This window comes from Gobio gobio (genome assembly GCF_949357685.1).
Source record: "Gobio gobio genome assembly, chromosome: 9".
Taxonomy (NCBI): domain Eukaryota; kingdom Metazoa; phylum Chordata; class Actinopteri; order Cypriniformes; family Gobionidae; genus Gobio; species Gobio gobio.
In genome coordinates, this window is record NC_137115.1 from 47,448,103 (window position 1) to 47,462,367 (window position 14,265).

At 34.1% G+C, this 14,265-nt stretch overlaps 1 protein-coding gene across 3 annotated transcripts in view; it reads right to left on the reverse strand.

Annotated features, from left to right (window-relative positions):
• The window catches only part of slco3a1a (solute carrier organic anion transporter family member 3A1a), a 90,532-nt gene that overhangs the window by 21,495 nt on the left and 54,772 nt on the right, over nucleotides 1–14,265 (reverse strand). For all 3 annotated transcript variants that reach the window (XM_079825727.1, XM_079825726.1, XM_079825728.1), the window contains exon 3: nucleotides 2,612–2,710. In XM_079825727.1, the coding sequence (XP_079681853.1) occupies nucleotides 2,612–2,710 (99 nt within the window). The remainder of the gene's footprint in view (nucleotides 1–2,611; nucleotides 2,711–14,265) is intronic.

The following is a 14,265-nucleotide window of genomic DNA, read 5'->3' on the forward strand; positions in this document are numbered from 1 at the left end:
GTAGTAAGTATACTAATTAATGTACTAGTAGTAGTAGTGTACTTGTAAGTGTACTATTACAATACTTTTCGGGACTAAATTGGCCCTCTTTTTAGTGTATAAAAATATACTTTTAAGTATACTACTATAAGTGTAACCGTAGTAAACTTTGAGTAAATGTTTTCGTTTGTTCTGCAACTATACCACAAGTGCACTTATAGGTGGACTAATAGTTTACTAGTTAAATACTTGTAGCACATTTTTAGTGTATGAAAGTACACTTTGAAGTATACTCAGTAAACTACTAGTTTAGCAGTTTTACACTGCAAGTATATTTATGAGGTTTCTTTATAAATCAAATTAAATCAAGCAATGTTAAGTTAAGACACTAAGACAGAATGTAAAACTATGTTAGAGCATTTAATATACTATTTAATACTTAATTATAGTTTTAAGTATATCTCGATCAAAACATTGAGTAGAAGTGTACTAAAGTGTAATTTTAAAGGCCCCATATTGCACACCTTTCTGGAGTTTTATTTTAGGTGTTGATGTCCTTAAGAATATATATTTGCGGTATATATTTTTACAGCTCCTTTCTCACAGGTTGATTTTGGCCTGTCTAATTCATATTCATGAGCCTCTCTTCTGATTGGCCTGTTGTTTTCCGAAACTATGGTAATGCTGGGCTCTCAAGTCAGCGGCCATGGGCGGGGCATGAGGAATGTGATGTCACATTCCTCAGAGAATCAAAAGGGCTTGTCTAATGAGACTGCTTTGGTTTAATGGGGATTAAAAATAAGGAGTGGTTGGATTTGTATCATTGTAGGGTGGTTGTGTTCACACACAGGCACGTGCAGAGGGGGGGGCTTTGGGTGCTCGAGCCCCTGCCCTTTTTCAAAATGAATCAAAAGTGCCCCTCTCAGACAAATATCAATGATAATATCGTGGTCAACAAAACTAAATAAATGTGATTATTATAACATGACAATGTATACAATAGTAACGAAACGGCTCAAAAGTCGGACAATTTCTGTTGAGGCGTTGCCATAACGCGTTGCTATGGATCGCGTGCGTTTTGATTGACAGCTGATTTTCCTCTGTTCGGAAGCGACTCTCGAGCCAAATATGGTCCTTTCAGAGAGTGTGTGGCCTTACGGGAAAAAAAGTAAACCAATATTTTTTTTCATCCATAATCAGAGCTAATGTGTTGACTTAATTACAAATCTATATATTATAAATTTTAAAGTATTACACAATTCACCAATGCCCGTTTGTCATGTATATACACCAACCAATCGTGATCTGGCTAAGCAAGTTCAAATTCCATTGGGCGATGTGAAGCGGTAATTTTCTGTTCTTATTCATAAATCGGTTGAAAATTACATGGACAGACGAACTAACGTTTGTGGAACGATTTCCTGCGGTTTGTCTCATTTTATAAATTGCATCACTGACAAAATGAATTTTAACAGACAACAAACAAATCCCTGCACAAAACCACAGCAGCAGCAGCAGCAAACGTCGCATTAATGGTAAGTGTTAAATTCACTTGTATTTATGTATATTGATACACCATTTACCATTTCATGAAACTATCAAAGTTAACAAAAACCAAGTGCCACCGGCATACAGGCCTATTATGTGAAGATACGTGAAAGGACTTTATTATATTACCATTTTTGAATATTATGCAGCATTATGAAAGTCTCTTATGTTCATCAAGCCTGCATTTATTTGATAAAAAACAGCAATATTGTGAAATATTATTAAAATAATGTTTTTCTATTTTAAAATATAATTTATTCCTGTGATCACAGCTGTATTTTCAGCCTCATTACTCCACTCTTCAGTGTCACATGATCATTCAGAAATCATTCTAATATGAGGATTTAATGTCAATGATTGAAACTGTGATACTATTTTCAAGATTCTTTGATTAATAAAAAGTTAAAAAGAACACAATATAATAATATTTCACAATATTAGGCTACTGTTTTTTTCTGTATTTTTGATTAAATAAATGCAGGCTTGATGAGCATAAGGATATATATATATATATTTACATATTGCCCCTTTTTTACATTTGAGCCCCTGCCCCTGAAGAACTCTCTGCACGGCCCTGTTCACACATTATATCCAAACACCTTGAAAAAGTGGATTTTGCATAATAGGTGACCTTTAAGTATATTTCTAAGAAGTACATAAAAAGAAGACTTTACTTTATTCCATATTTGTAGTCTTATTTTTAGTTTAAAAGAAGCACACTTGAATAAACACTCTTTTTGTAAGGGATAACCAAATATAAATACAATTTTTCTTAATAAATGGGGGTGTCCACTTACTTTTGACAACATAGTGCATCAGCAAGTAAGAATGTTTATCCCAAGTGTGAAAGTGCTTGATGTGTAAAATGAAAGCCGAATTCTCTGTACTTTTCTTTCTCAGTGATCCACTCGCTGATTATTGATCATGAAAGTGAGACTGAATTTGAGACCTTGTGCTTTCAATTATTCAACAGAAGCAAGAGCCTTGTCGGAAAGAAAACAAAATGCTTTGCAGCAGTTTTCTCTTGTTCTAAACTGAGTGTTTGTGTTGTATTTGGATAAAAAGAGAATGAACTGAAACTCACTTGTGTCGATGAGCAAAACATCCACATAAAAGTTGGTACAGACAGATCCCAGGATGAAGCCGCAAGCAGGTCCAAACACTAGTGTGGAAAAGAGTATACCTGAAACACAACAATAAAAACGATCAGGAATCTTGTTTCGGAAACATAAAACATGCAGAAATCGATGCTCATTATACTAACAGTTACAAAGTAAGTTCCACAATTGTTGTTATATTTGATTAGAATTATTTACAATTAATATTATATCAAATAAATATATATTATAAGCAAATAATATTAATAAAATATAAAATAAATATAATCTAAATATATAATAAACAAATAATATATGTTTTGCATTATTATTACAATGGTATTTTACAATTTAACAATATTATATAAAATATAAAAAAACATTTAAATGTAAATATTTTCTAATCAAGTTCATACTATAAAAAAAACACTATTACAATAGCAGGAAAAGGCCACAAGGTGGCGCTCTCAACCCAAGCAAAAGTCTCATCTAAAGAAGACTAATGATCTCATTTGCCATCAGAAATACATGAAAGATTTGTTTTATATATGAGAAATGCTGCAGTGTTTATACAGTGTGAAGTTTTCATTATTTTCATGTTTTTCTCATATTTTAAAATAACATTCAAATGAGCAGAGGGTCTATTCCTTGATGCCATTGAAGCAACTATATGCTGCTGAGGATAATACATGTTGCACGATTAATTCATGATAATATATTAAAAAGAAGTTTAAAGAATACTATGAATATTTAGTAATATTCTATATAATAAGGAGGATTATTTAAACACAAAACCTATGAGCTCAAGCTGCCTGATCAAATATTCCAAGTGAAGAATGAGAACTAAATTCCACATATAGCCAGAGTAATGCACCATTTCCTGACAGGTTTGCATACAAAGCAAGAAAAAAAGGGATTTGCTTTTTGAGTGGAATGGAGTGGCAGAGCTACGAACAGACGATGCTGTGCTGGCAGACATCTGGGGCACAAATCCCTATTAATATGCCGTCAAAAAGTGTGACAGCGGCCCAGCAATAGCCCTGTGGGTCACATGCAGCTTCTGAGATTATGAAGCCTTTATCCAGGCACTCTCATCAGCTTTCCCCATCCTCTGCCATTCTCTTATTAAAACACACACACAATATTGTTTCATTAAGCAATGTGTGCTTGTCCTATCGCAAAAATTGGTCTTCCCCTCTGAAAATGTTCCCACCACAATTATTCAGCAAAGAAAAAGATTAAAGGTTCCAGTGAGTGAATGTGATAAATGTGTCTCACAGAGTGTCACGGACAAAGCAGAACTGCGATTCGACAGGGTAGCAGGGCTGACACTCAAATTCAGTTGTAATTTATGACACCTCAGAGTCAATGGGGTACAGCACATGACAGAGAGCTGAAACACACCAATGGTCAGCCTGTACAGGTTACTTGAGTCATCTAGGTTACATATTGCAAAGTGTCAACCGTATTTAAATGCGCCATTGAATCCGATTGACAGTGATAAATGGGCAATAAACAGTGAGCAATGGACGGAACAAAACAATCGGATACTGTATGTCAAATGATTTGCGTTGCATTTGCATTCTGTGCATTAAGTCTTGAGTTTAAATGCAAAATAATAGACCTGACACCTTTTTCTATGTAATGTGTCACTTCATGTTCATTCATTTGACTAACATTCATACTAACTTTTCAAATCAATCACTCTTTGCATATAAATGTACAGATTTTTAAATATAAAATAGTTGTAAGCATGTTGTTTTATGATCTGTCTTGATAGTGACAGGATAATGTAATATTACAAACTCACACACACACACACACACACACAACAACTTATTTCCCGGCTAATAGTGTATATATATATATATATATATATATATGAAATGTATTATTATATTATTAATAATATTATTACATGCAAGTTAAAATGTAACATAGACACACTATATATATTATATATTGCTTGCATGTAATATTTATTAGTAATATAATAATACATTATAATTTTTTTTAATAATAATATAATTTATACCAATTATAATTATATTATATATATACACTATTAGCCAGAAATAAGTTGTAATATATATTCTATAATATATATGTAATAAGATGTAATTATATATATAATTGGTATAAATTATATTATTATTAATTTTTTTAATAATTTATTATTATATTACTAAAAAAATATTACATGCAAGTAATATATAATATATATAGTGTGTTTGTATATGTTACATTTTCACTTGCATGTAATAATATTATTAATAATATAATAATACATTTCATAGCTCTGGATAAAATTAAGAGACCACTTAACATTGAGAAATCAATGTTAAGTGGTCTCTTAATTTTTTCCAGATATATATATATATATATATATATATATATATATATATATATATATATATATATATATATATATATATATATATATATATATATATATATTTATATATATATATATATATATATATATATTTATATATTTATATATATATATATATATATATATATATATATATATATATATATATATATATATATATATATATATATATATATATATATATATATATATATATATATATATATATATACACTATTAGCCAGAATATTGCCAAATAAGTTGTAATATATATTCTATTATATATATATATATATATAAATTTAACTTTATATAAATATATATATATATATATATATATATATATATATATATATATATATATATATATATATATATATATATATATATATATATATATATATATATATATATATATATATATATATATATATTAATTATATTTACATTTTTACATTTTACACATTACATTTTTTCCAGTCTTAAAAATATTTTTTAAAATTATAAAAATTAAATACAAATAAATGTTTAATGCTATACAATCAAAAACATAACAGATTTATATTGAATATACACCACATTCATTTATAATTGACAAACAACCCAAAAGCAACCCTTTCCCACCACTGAAAACAACACTCATCAGCTTATGCCCTTTGATCAGTGAGCTGGAATTCGTCAAGATACCTGATACTGAGAAAATTATCAGTATCTCTACACTGGAAAAGATTACAAATCACACATCAAAATGTGAACGGATATACGTCCTTAAATAGACCCACACCCGAAAGCCACAATCAAAGCCACAGACACGTCATATCCGACTCCCTTTGCATTTCAGCATCAGATGGATGGAGTTGAAGTCACATTAGGTCAGCTGCCCTAGAGGAACAGGCCTCGCACCACAGCGAGCCAGACCGAGGCTTGAACCGCTTATAAAGCAGAAGCACAACAGATGTGGCTCACTATCCTCCAGCAACCAATTAATGAGTCTGTCTGGAAAAAATGAGTCACTTTCACCAGTCCCTACATTACAACGCCTCAGATCAAAGCAAGAGTTTAAATGTGTGTATGAACGCCTGTTTGTGAGGACTGTTTCCTGAGCTTCTGGCCATCTAGGTGAGTGTTCTCACACACGTACGCACAGCAAACCTGTTGAAAACCGCAACCACAAGGTCTGTTCTAGATTTACAAATATCTTCAAGTTTTCAAATAGGAACAGGTTGTTGTGAAATGTTTTCCTTCAGCTTCGATAGAAACGACTGCTTACTGACAGCTCTAAGAACCCAACAGTGGCCATATTACATATTGTATATACATATAGGCATAAAATGTATATTTTGCTTTAATTTTACTACATAACATAACAAAATTGTGAGAACATGAACGCCACTTAGTAGAGCTGACAGGTCAGCGCTGCATCGTCACAAAAGTTGAAGCCTTGACAATTAAAAATTCAAGCTCAAGAAAAGGGAACACAATTTGCAAACACAGAAAACTTTGCCTGTGCCTAGAAACCCACGTCTCACGGCCGTTTCACACATACTCCGTCTGCAGTACGTATGCGATGCAGGAGCCGCACGCGCTGTTGTGCTTTCACATATGCAGCGTTTGCAGTGCGTAACTGATCCGGGGCTGTATACCACAAACACGGCATTTATTCATTATTTTTATTTCAAATCCAAAAGTTGTTACTGAACATGGCTAGTCAGCATTGCAATTGTCTTTGTATAGCCATACACTCTTTCATGTCACGTTTATAAACGCACTACATTTAAACAACGTTTTATTCAATTAATTACTTTTTATTTATATAGCCTAATTTACATTTAGCTTGCTCGCGCGAGTGGCAAAACATTTAAACATAGGTTATAGCCTAAAATCACAAACATTTTAAAATAAAACTTACAACAGGCTAGACAAAACCAGCCGACTCTCATCTTTTCTTTTGTTTTTAAATCTTTTTTTACAAGAAATCCTGCAGGTCATAATGAAATGAGTTTTTCCACCTTCAAAAGAAAGGACAAATGCTATCCATTGTGTCACCTTTATTACCTAAATGCCAGGTAAAGGTGTAGTTTTCCTTGCATTACCCGAGGAAAAAAGCCATGCGTTGACTTTGAAACAGAGTAGACTTTACATTATATGCATCTGTGGTGAAATTACTAAATTTTTGCGTCAATGCATGTTTATTTTAATGCGAACAATGCGCTGTCACTTTAATTCAGCAGTGAGTCACGCCCGTTTCACACATACTCCGTTTGCAGTGTGTATTTTTTTCCGTACCCATGTTAAAGGGTTAGTTCACCCAAAAATGAAAATTCTGTCATTAATTACTTACCCTCATGTCGTTTTGACACCCGTAAGACCTCCGTTCATCTTCAGAACACAAATGAAGATATTTTAGTAGAAATCTGATGGCTCTGAAAGCAGGGCCGGCCCTGACCAATTTGCTGCCCTAGGCAAGATTTTACTTGGTGCCCCTTGTGTCAAGGTTTAGCACTACATGTTATCAGTCTTTGGAAACACTCGTACTGTTTTATTTTTGTAATGCATTGATGTTTTATTTTTATATTTATTTTTGTTGTTTTATATGATGTCCAGTCCATTCTACCCCGTCATTATGTTCATGATATTATTTTTTTTATTTATTTTTTTTAAAGGCTGATGATAGTCAAACTATACAAAAATTGCACCTATGCCACATTACAGCCTAAACACAAAGAGCAAGAGTGCATCTAACATTCATGTACAAACTATTTATTGAGAACTAGCAAAAGTATTTGTTTTCCAGTAGATGGCAGCAATATTCCACTAAACTATGAGCATTCATGTTTTCACCAGGAATTAAACCGAAATTTAGATATTTAATGTGAATTTTACAGAAAATGTTGCTATTTTAAATAAACCTGTATATAAATATAATTACTAATTTGGGCAAATACATTTTAAAATTGATATACACCCCCTTAAAACTGCACAACTGCAGAGTTAAAACATTAGGCTATTAAAAAAGTGATATTACATGCGTTTAATATTTTTATATAATTTATTTTTTTACAAAATCACACTGGCTGTGGCCTCTGGAGAACCCAGAACAGCTGCTTGCATAAAGTTTAAGGTAAAAATAACTGGAATTAATTAGCAAACATTAGTATTTTACTACTATGCAATTAAATAAACTGTTCATTAATTTACCTACATCACTTTACTTCTGTCTTTACACTGCAAAAAAATGCTCTTCTTATTTAAACAAGAATATTTCCAGTCCAAATATCAAAAAATTCTTAAATCAAGGTGCATTTACTAGATAAGTAAAATGACATAAGACATTTTTCTTGTTTACTTGAAAATAAAATCAAAATGAAGTGAGTTTTTGCTTAAAACAAGCTAAATTATCTGCCAATGGGGTGAGAAAAATAATCTTATTTCTGTTTGGGACAGAAACAAGATTTCAATAAGGAACAAGATTATTTTTCTCACTCCATTGGCAGATAATTTTGCTTGTTTTAAGCAAAAACTCACTTCATTTTGATTTTATTTTCAAGTAAACAATAAAAATATCTTCTGTCATTTTACTTATCTAGTAAATGCACCTTGATTTAAGAATTTTTAGATAAACAAAACACAAATACTAAGTAAGAAGAGCAGTGTATCCCTATCTTTCCTGCATCAGAGGGCTTCTGTCTTTTTAGACACTTCAATTCGGCCATCCGTCATAAATATTCAGGCAACTTACACCGTGTCAACACCTGGCGCGAGCGGCCAAGCACCTAAAAAAAAGAAAACAATCCTTTCTGCGTTGGATGCGGCGAGAGGCGACGCGACACAACAAATTCCCCTAACGATAAACTGATCGTGCGTTGTATTTCTGACGCACTTCAAGTAGATCGGCGGGGGGAGATTGATGAGGCGGACCGGGAAGAGGCGGGGGACTTAGTTAAGTTTTTTTGTGCTTTACTTGGTAATATTTCGAAATTAATATTAATAAAATAGTATCAGTAACACATTTTGGCGCCCCTATGGATGAGTGGCGCCCCTAGCATTTGCCTATTCCGCCTATGCCACGGGCCGGCCCTGTCTGAAAGGCCTCCATTGGCACAATGCACGGTACATTCTCAAGACCCTTAAAGGTGAACTATGTAAGATTTTTGCAGTAAAATATCAAAAAACCACTAGGCCAGTGTTATATATTTTGTTCAGTTGAGTACTTAGAATATCCCAAATGTTTCCAACTATTTGTAAATCGTGAGAAATTCCTATTTTAACCAAGGAACCGGGACGTGTGAGCTATGCGTGTGAGGGAGTCGCCTGTGGATTGCGTCATATCTGTGTTTCCCTCGGTTTCCGGTTTTATTTAGCAGAAACACTTTACTCTCACAGCAGTGTGAACAAGTGTCATAGCAGCCGCTGAGAGAACGTCATAACTTCCTTTTCAACACACTCGGATATATCTAATACCATAAACAGAGTTGCGTTACCTCATATACTCATGACTGGAAAAGAGGAAGTGGCAACCGTGTCATAATAAAAGTCCCGCCGGCGACTATGCCATAATAACAGTCCCGCTCTTCAATCGCTCCTGCGGCTTTGCTCAGCTCCACAACACTCGGTCCTGCTCTGCTTCAGACTACAGTAATGTTAATAATCACATCCATGAACATGATTTCTGCCCGAGTCCTATCCTGACTCTTTTCCACCGACTGTGAGCTGAAGACCATATGTCCCAAGATTCTGCGTTTAAACGTGGCGTCATCAAATTACGCCTTTGTTTTGAACAGGCGACCTCTAGTGGACGGAAAAGTTACATAGTGTAGCTTTAAAAGGTACTAAAGACGTCGTTACAAAGTCCATCTCACTACAGTGGTTCTACAATAACTTTATAAAGCGACGAGAATAGTTTTTGTGCGCAAAAAAACCCTAAATAACGACTTATATAGTGATGACGATTTCAAAACACGGCATCATGAAGCTTCGAAGTGTTATGAATCAGTGAGTCGAATCATGATTCGGATCACGTGTCAAACCGCCAAACTGCTGAAATTTGGCGATCCAAACTGCTGAATCGACTCACTGATTCATAACGCTTCGAAGCTTCATGATGCCGTGTTTTGAAATCGTCATCACTATATAAGTCGTTATTTAGGGTTTTTTTGCGCACAAAAACTATTCTCGTCACTCCATAAAGTTATTGTAGAACCACTGTAGTGAGATGGACTTTGTAACGACGTATTTAGTACCTTTTAAGGGTCTTGAGAGTGAACCGTGCATTGTGCCAATGGAGGCCTTTCAGAGCCATCAGATTTCAACTTAAATATCTTAATTTGTGTCTGAAGATGAACGGAGGTCTGACGGGTGTCGAACGACATGAGGGTAAGTAATTAATGACAGAATTTTAATTTTTGGGTGAACTAACCCTTAACGGATTAGATATTTTACTTTATAAAGTTACACAAACCCATTGCTTCACTCCAGAAGGCCTTTATTAACCCCCCGGAGCCGTGTGGAGTATGTTTATGATGGATTGATGCATTTTTTGGGCTTCAAATTTTGGCCTCTCATTCACTGCCATTATAAAGCTTGGATTAGCCAGGACATTTTTTTTATAGAACTCCCTTTGTATTCATCTGAAAAAAGAATATCATATACACCTGACTTGAGGGTGAGTAAATCAGGGGGTAATTTTCACTTTTGGGTGAACTATCCCTTTAAGTCACCAGCCATCGGCAGGTGTGGCAAAAAGTTAGTTTTAGGCCCTTGCGTGATTGAAAAAAAAAACTGTGCATAACCCCCCCCCCCCCTCCAGTAAAACCAGTATGGAGAATTCACAAGAAACAGCTGCACAGTTTCCATCCCAACTGTTGTGCTGCCCAGTAGCAGGCACTGCCGTGTTTTTACAGTGTGTTGCCTAAGAGACTGTGTGTGTGTGTGTGTGTATGTTTGCATCTTTGTATGCTGATTGCTCATAGCAACGCTTCAGCACCGACTACCCTCACAGGAAACCTCAAAAACCAGCAGAAATCTTGCAATAACCTTTAAAAACATTCTGACAGTTATCTTGGGCTGAGGACCCTACCCTTACTTATTTTCAGATCAACCGCTTCAGAATGCAGTTTATCTATATATACACAAAGATAACAGTTAAAGGTTCCGTGTGATTGATAAGCATCACTTCTTGGGAAATAAACATAATCTTAATCACAATGAGGGTGGATGGTTTCAATAAAAAAAATGACCTAATAAGAATCTAGCTCATTATAATCTATTTAAGTGGAGATAATCTAATGGTTTAAAGGCAATAAAAAGGGTGTTGGAAATATTGTCCTTTCCTTTTTATTTCTCATGGGGACATGTATAGGGTTAATAAAAACCTCCTGACCTCCATGAACACAAAACTGGGCCTTTAGTCACTGGAGGAATGGGCAACTTCCTACATCCTGTCCTCTAATCATCAATGTGCAGGTAATTAAGTCCAATTTACTGCATGCTACAAATTCTGTGGTAAGCAATTTTACTTTTATGATTTAAGTCTCCATTAAAGCAAAGAGCAGGTATTTCTTCCAGGAAGTCTTGTTTGGGTAAGGAAAAACATTTATGTGTAGCCTATTCCACCGGCACATTTTAACATCCTGTAGAGAAGGCTTTCAGCAAAATCTCGACATAATGGGATAATTCTGCCTATTATTGCCAGAAATGTCTTTAGAGTACAGAAAAGAATGACATTTACTGAGAATTACCCATGAATCAGCAAAGTATCTGTGTTCACAAACTACCACAGCCCTTCAATACTCTTTTATAAAAGCATTAAATATTAGGCAAATTGTGTGTACTCTGTATACTTTTTAATACATTCTAAATATTCTTGGTTTATATTTAAATTTTGGAAAAAAAACGTGGTTAGAAAATGCAAGAAAATGCATATGTATGGATCTCCTGGTGAAGGAAAAAATATGAGAAAAATTTTGTGTCAATATTTTTGCGTTCTCTCGCAAATGTTTTGCGTTTCCCAAAATAACTTTGCGTTCCCTTGCCAAAAAAACCTCGCATTACGGCGGAAAAAACTTTGCGTTCACTCGCAAAGAGCTCAAAAGGTTTCTTGAGGGAACGCAAAAATTGACTTATTAATTTTCCTCCCATCTCATATTTTTCCCCCCACCAGCATGTCCCTTAGGGGCTCTGTACATACGAACTAAAAGAGCACGTCATTATTTCTAATCATAATTTTGTAAACAAAAATTCTTAAAATATGTGATAACTTGATTTTTTTTGTCAGTGCATATGGCAGTGGGAGTTAGATGACTTTAATGAGGTGTAAAATGACTGCAAGAAGCACTACAGCAGGGCTCGACATAAGCAATGGCCCGATGGCCCGGGGCCAGTAAAAGAGTATGTCGGGCTAGTTGAATGGCCAATCGCGGGCCAGTGATTGACCGAGACAGACCGAGACGAGTAAATTATACTTTCGGTTTCATGTGCACGTCAGGGATGGCTGACGCAAAACTGTAGTTCCGAAGCGCAGATGTTTAGAGTCGAACGTGATTCAAAACACCTATGTCACGTGACTACGGCTAAATGAAGCCAAAAATATCTCATATAATGTGTATCTTTGTTAATTGTTTATCTTTTGTTTTTATATATATATATATATATATATATATATATATATATATATATATATATATATATATATATATATATATATATATATATATATATATATATATATATATATATATATATATATATATATTTATATATATATATATATGATAAACAATTAACAAAGATACACATTATATAGGCAAACACAGTGCTAACATTACTGGTCAGGCAATAAAAATTCATAGTTACAATGACAATGTGTCCATTTGCCGTATTTATCCTAATGTATACAATACATACAGCTTAATGGAAAAGTTTTCCTTATATTTCTTTCAGGGCCAATAAAATATAGAAGGGGCCAGCAAAATCCTAATCTACTGGCCCCAGGGGCCCGTGGGAATTTTTTTTTATGTTGAGCCCTGACTACAGAGTGTCATATTATCAGACGAGACAGTGTTATGCGACAGTTTCTCACTTTATGACATATCGCTAGCACTGTATTGCATTTAGGGTGATTCATGAGATAAATAATATTCAATATTCTTATTCAATATCCAAAACAATTGCTCAATTTTATTAAGATCTGAACACAAGCTGTTTTTGTACATCATGCAACAGACTGCACACACACACACACACATCTCAGCAGTGTAAAGAAAACAAGGTAGAGAATTAACGCCATTCTTACAGAACGAGTGAGAAAATAATGGGCTTCTCACACTGATGATGCTGCTAACCCTGTTAGAAACAGCTGGTAAGTTGTTAACCCAAGATCTATGCATTCTCTGGTTGCATGTTTCACACAGTTCATGATTTACTCTGGGTTAGTAAATTCCTAATGTAATGTTCTACTGCCAGGTCTGTACAACAAAAGTAGCCCAATAGCCATTCAGTATCCCAAAAATACCCCAATGCGATTTTCACTTTTCTACACATAAAATGTGCAGCCAAATTTTCCAATGAATATCTGGGGGGTGTTGGAACACCGAAATTGTATGTATGGGGTGGAAATCAACTTGCGGGAACAAAATTAACCCGCGGCAACAACTTACTTGGCAACACTGGTCCTACTCTTGATATTACTTGATATGACCCAGGGTTAATATTGGCCTAATCTCAGGGTTACGTGTAGTGTGAATATGGCTGTAGCCAGCAATGAGGTCCAGACCTCAGTACATTTTTCATATTAAAAATAAATGAACAAATTAATTAATAAATAAATAAAATAACATTTAAAGTTCAGGAGTGAAAATGTTCTTCATTTAATTTGAAGTTAATATAGTGTGAAGCTGCAGGTTAGGGTTAATTTATGCATTTTGGGCTTGTTTTTTTGGTTTTGTAGCAATATCTTGCAACACTTTCCGGCACTTAAAAACTGACAGTAATCAAAAAGACAGCGCGGGATATTGCTGACAGGATACCACAGTCGCTAAGACAAACACAATGATCATCATGATATTATCTGTAAGAAACAGTCTCAACACTGTGAAAAACAGTAGCGTAATAACTAGTACACAAATTTGTAGAACAAGTATAAGTTACAAATATGCAAAATATGTAAACACTAGATTATGCTATTTGATTCAGCTTAGTACAATAACTGTCAGCTGTTATTTTACGATCATATACGTGGTATATTTTGAATAAATTTGATTTCAGCATAAA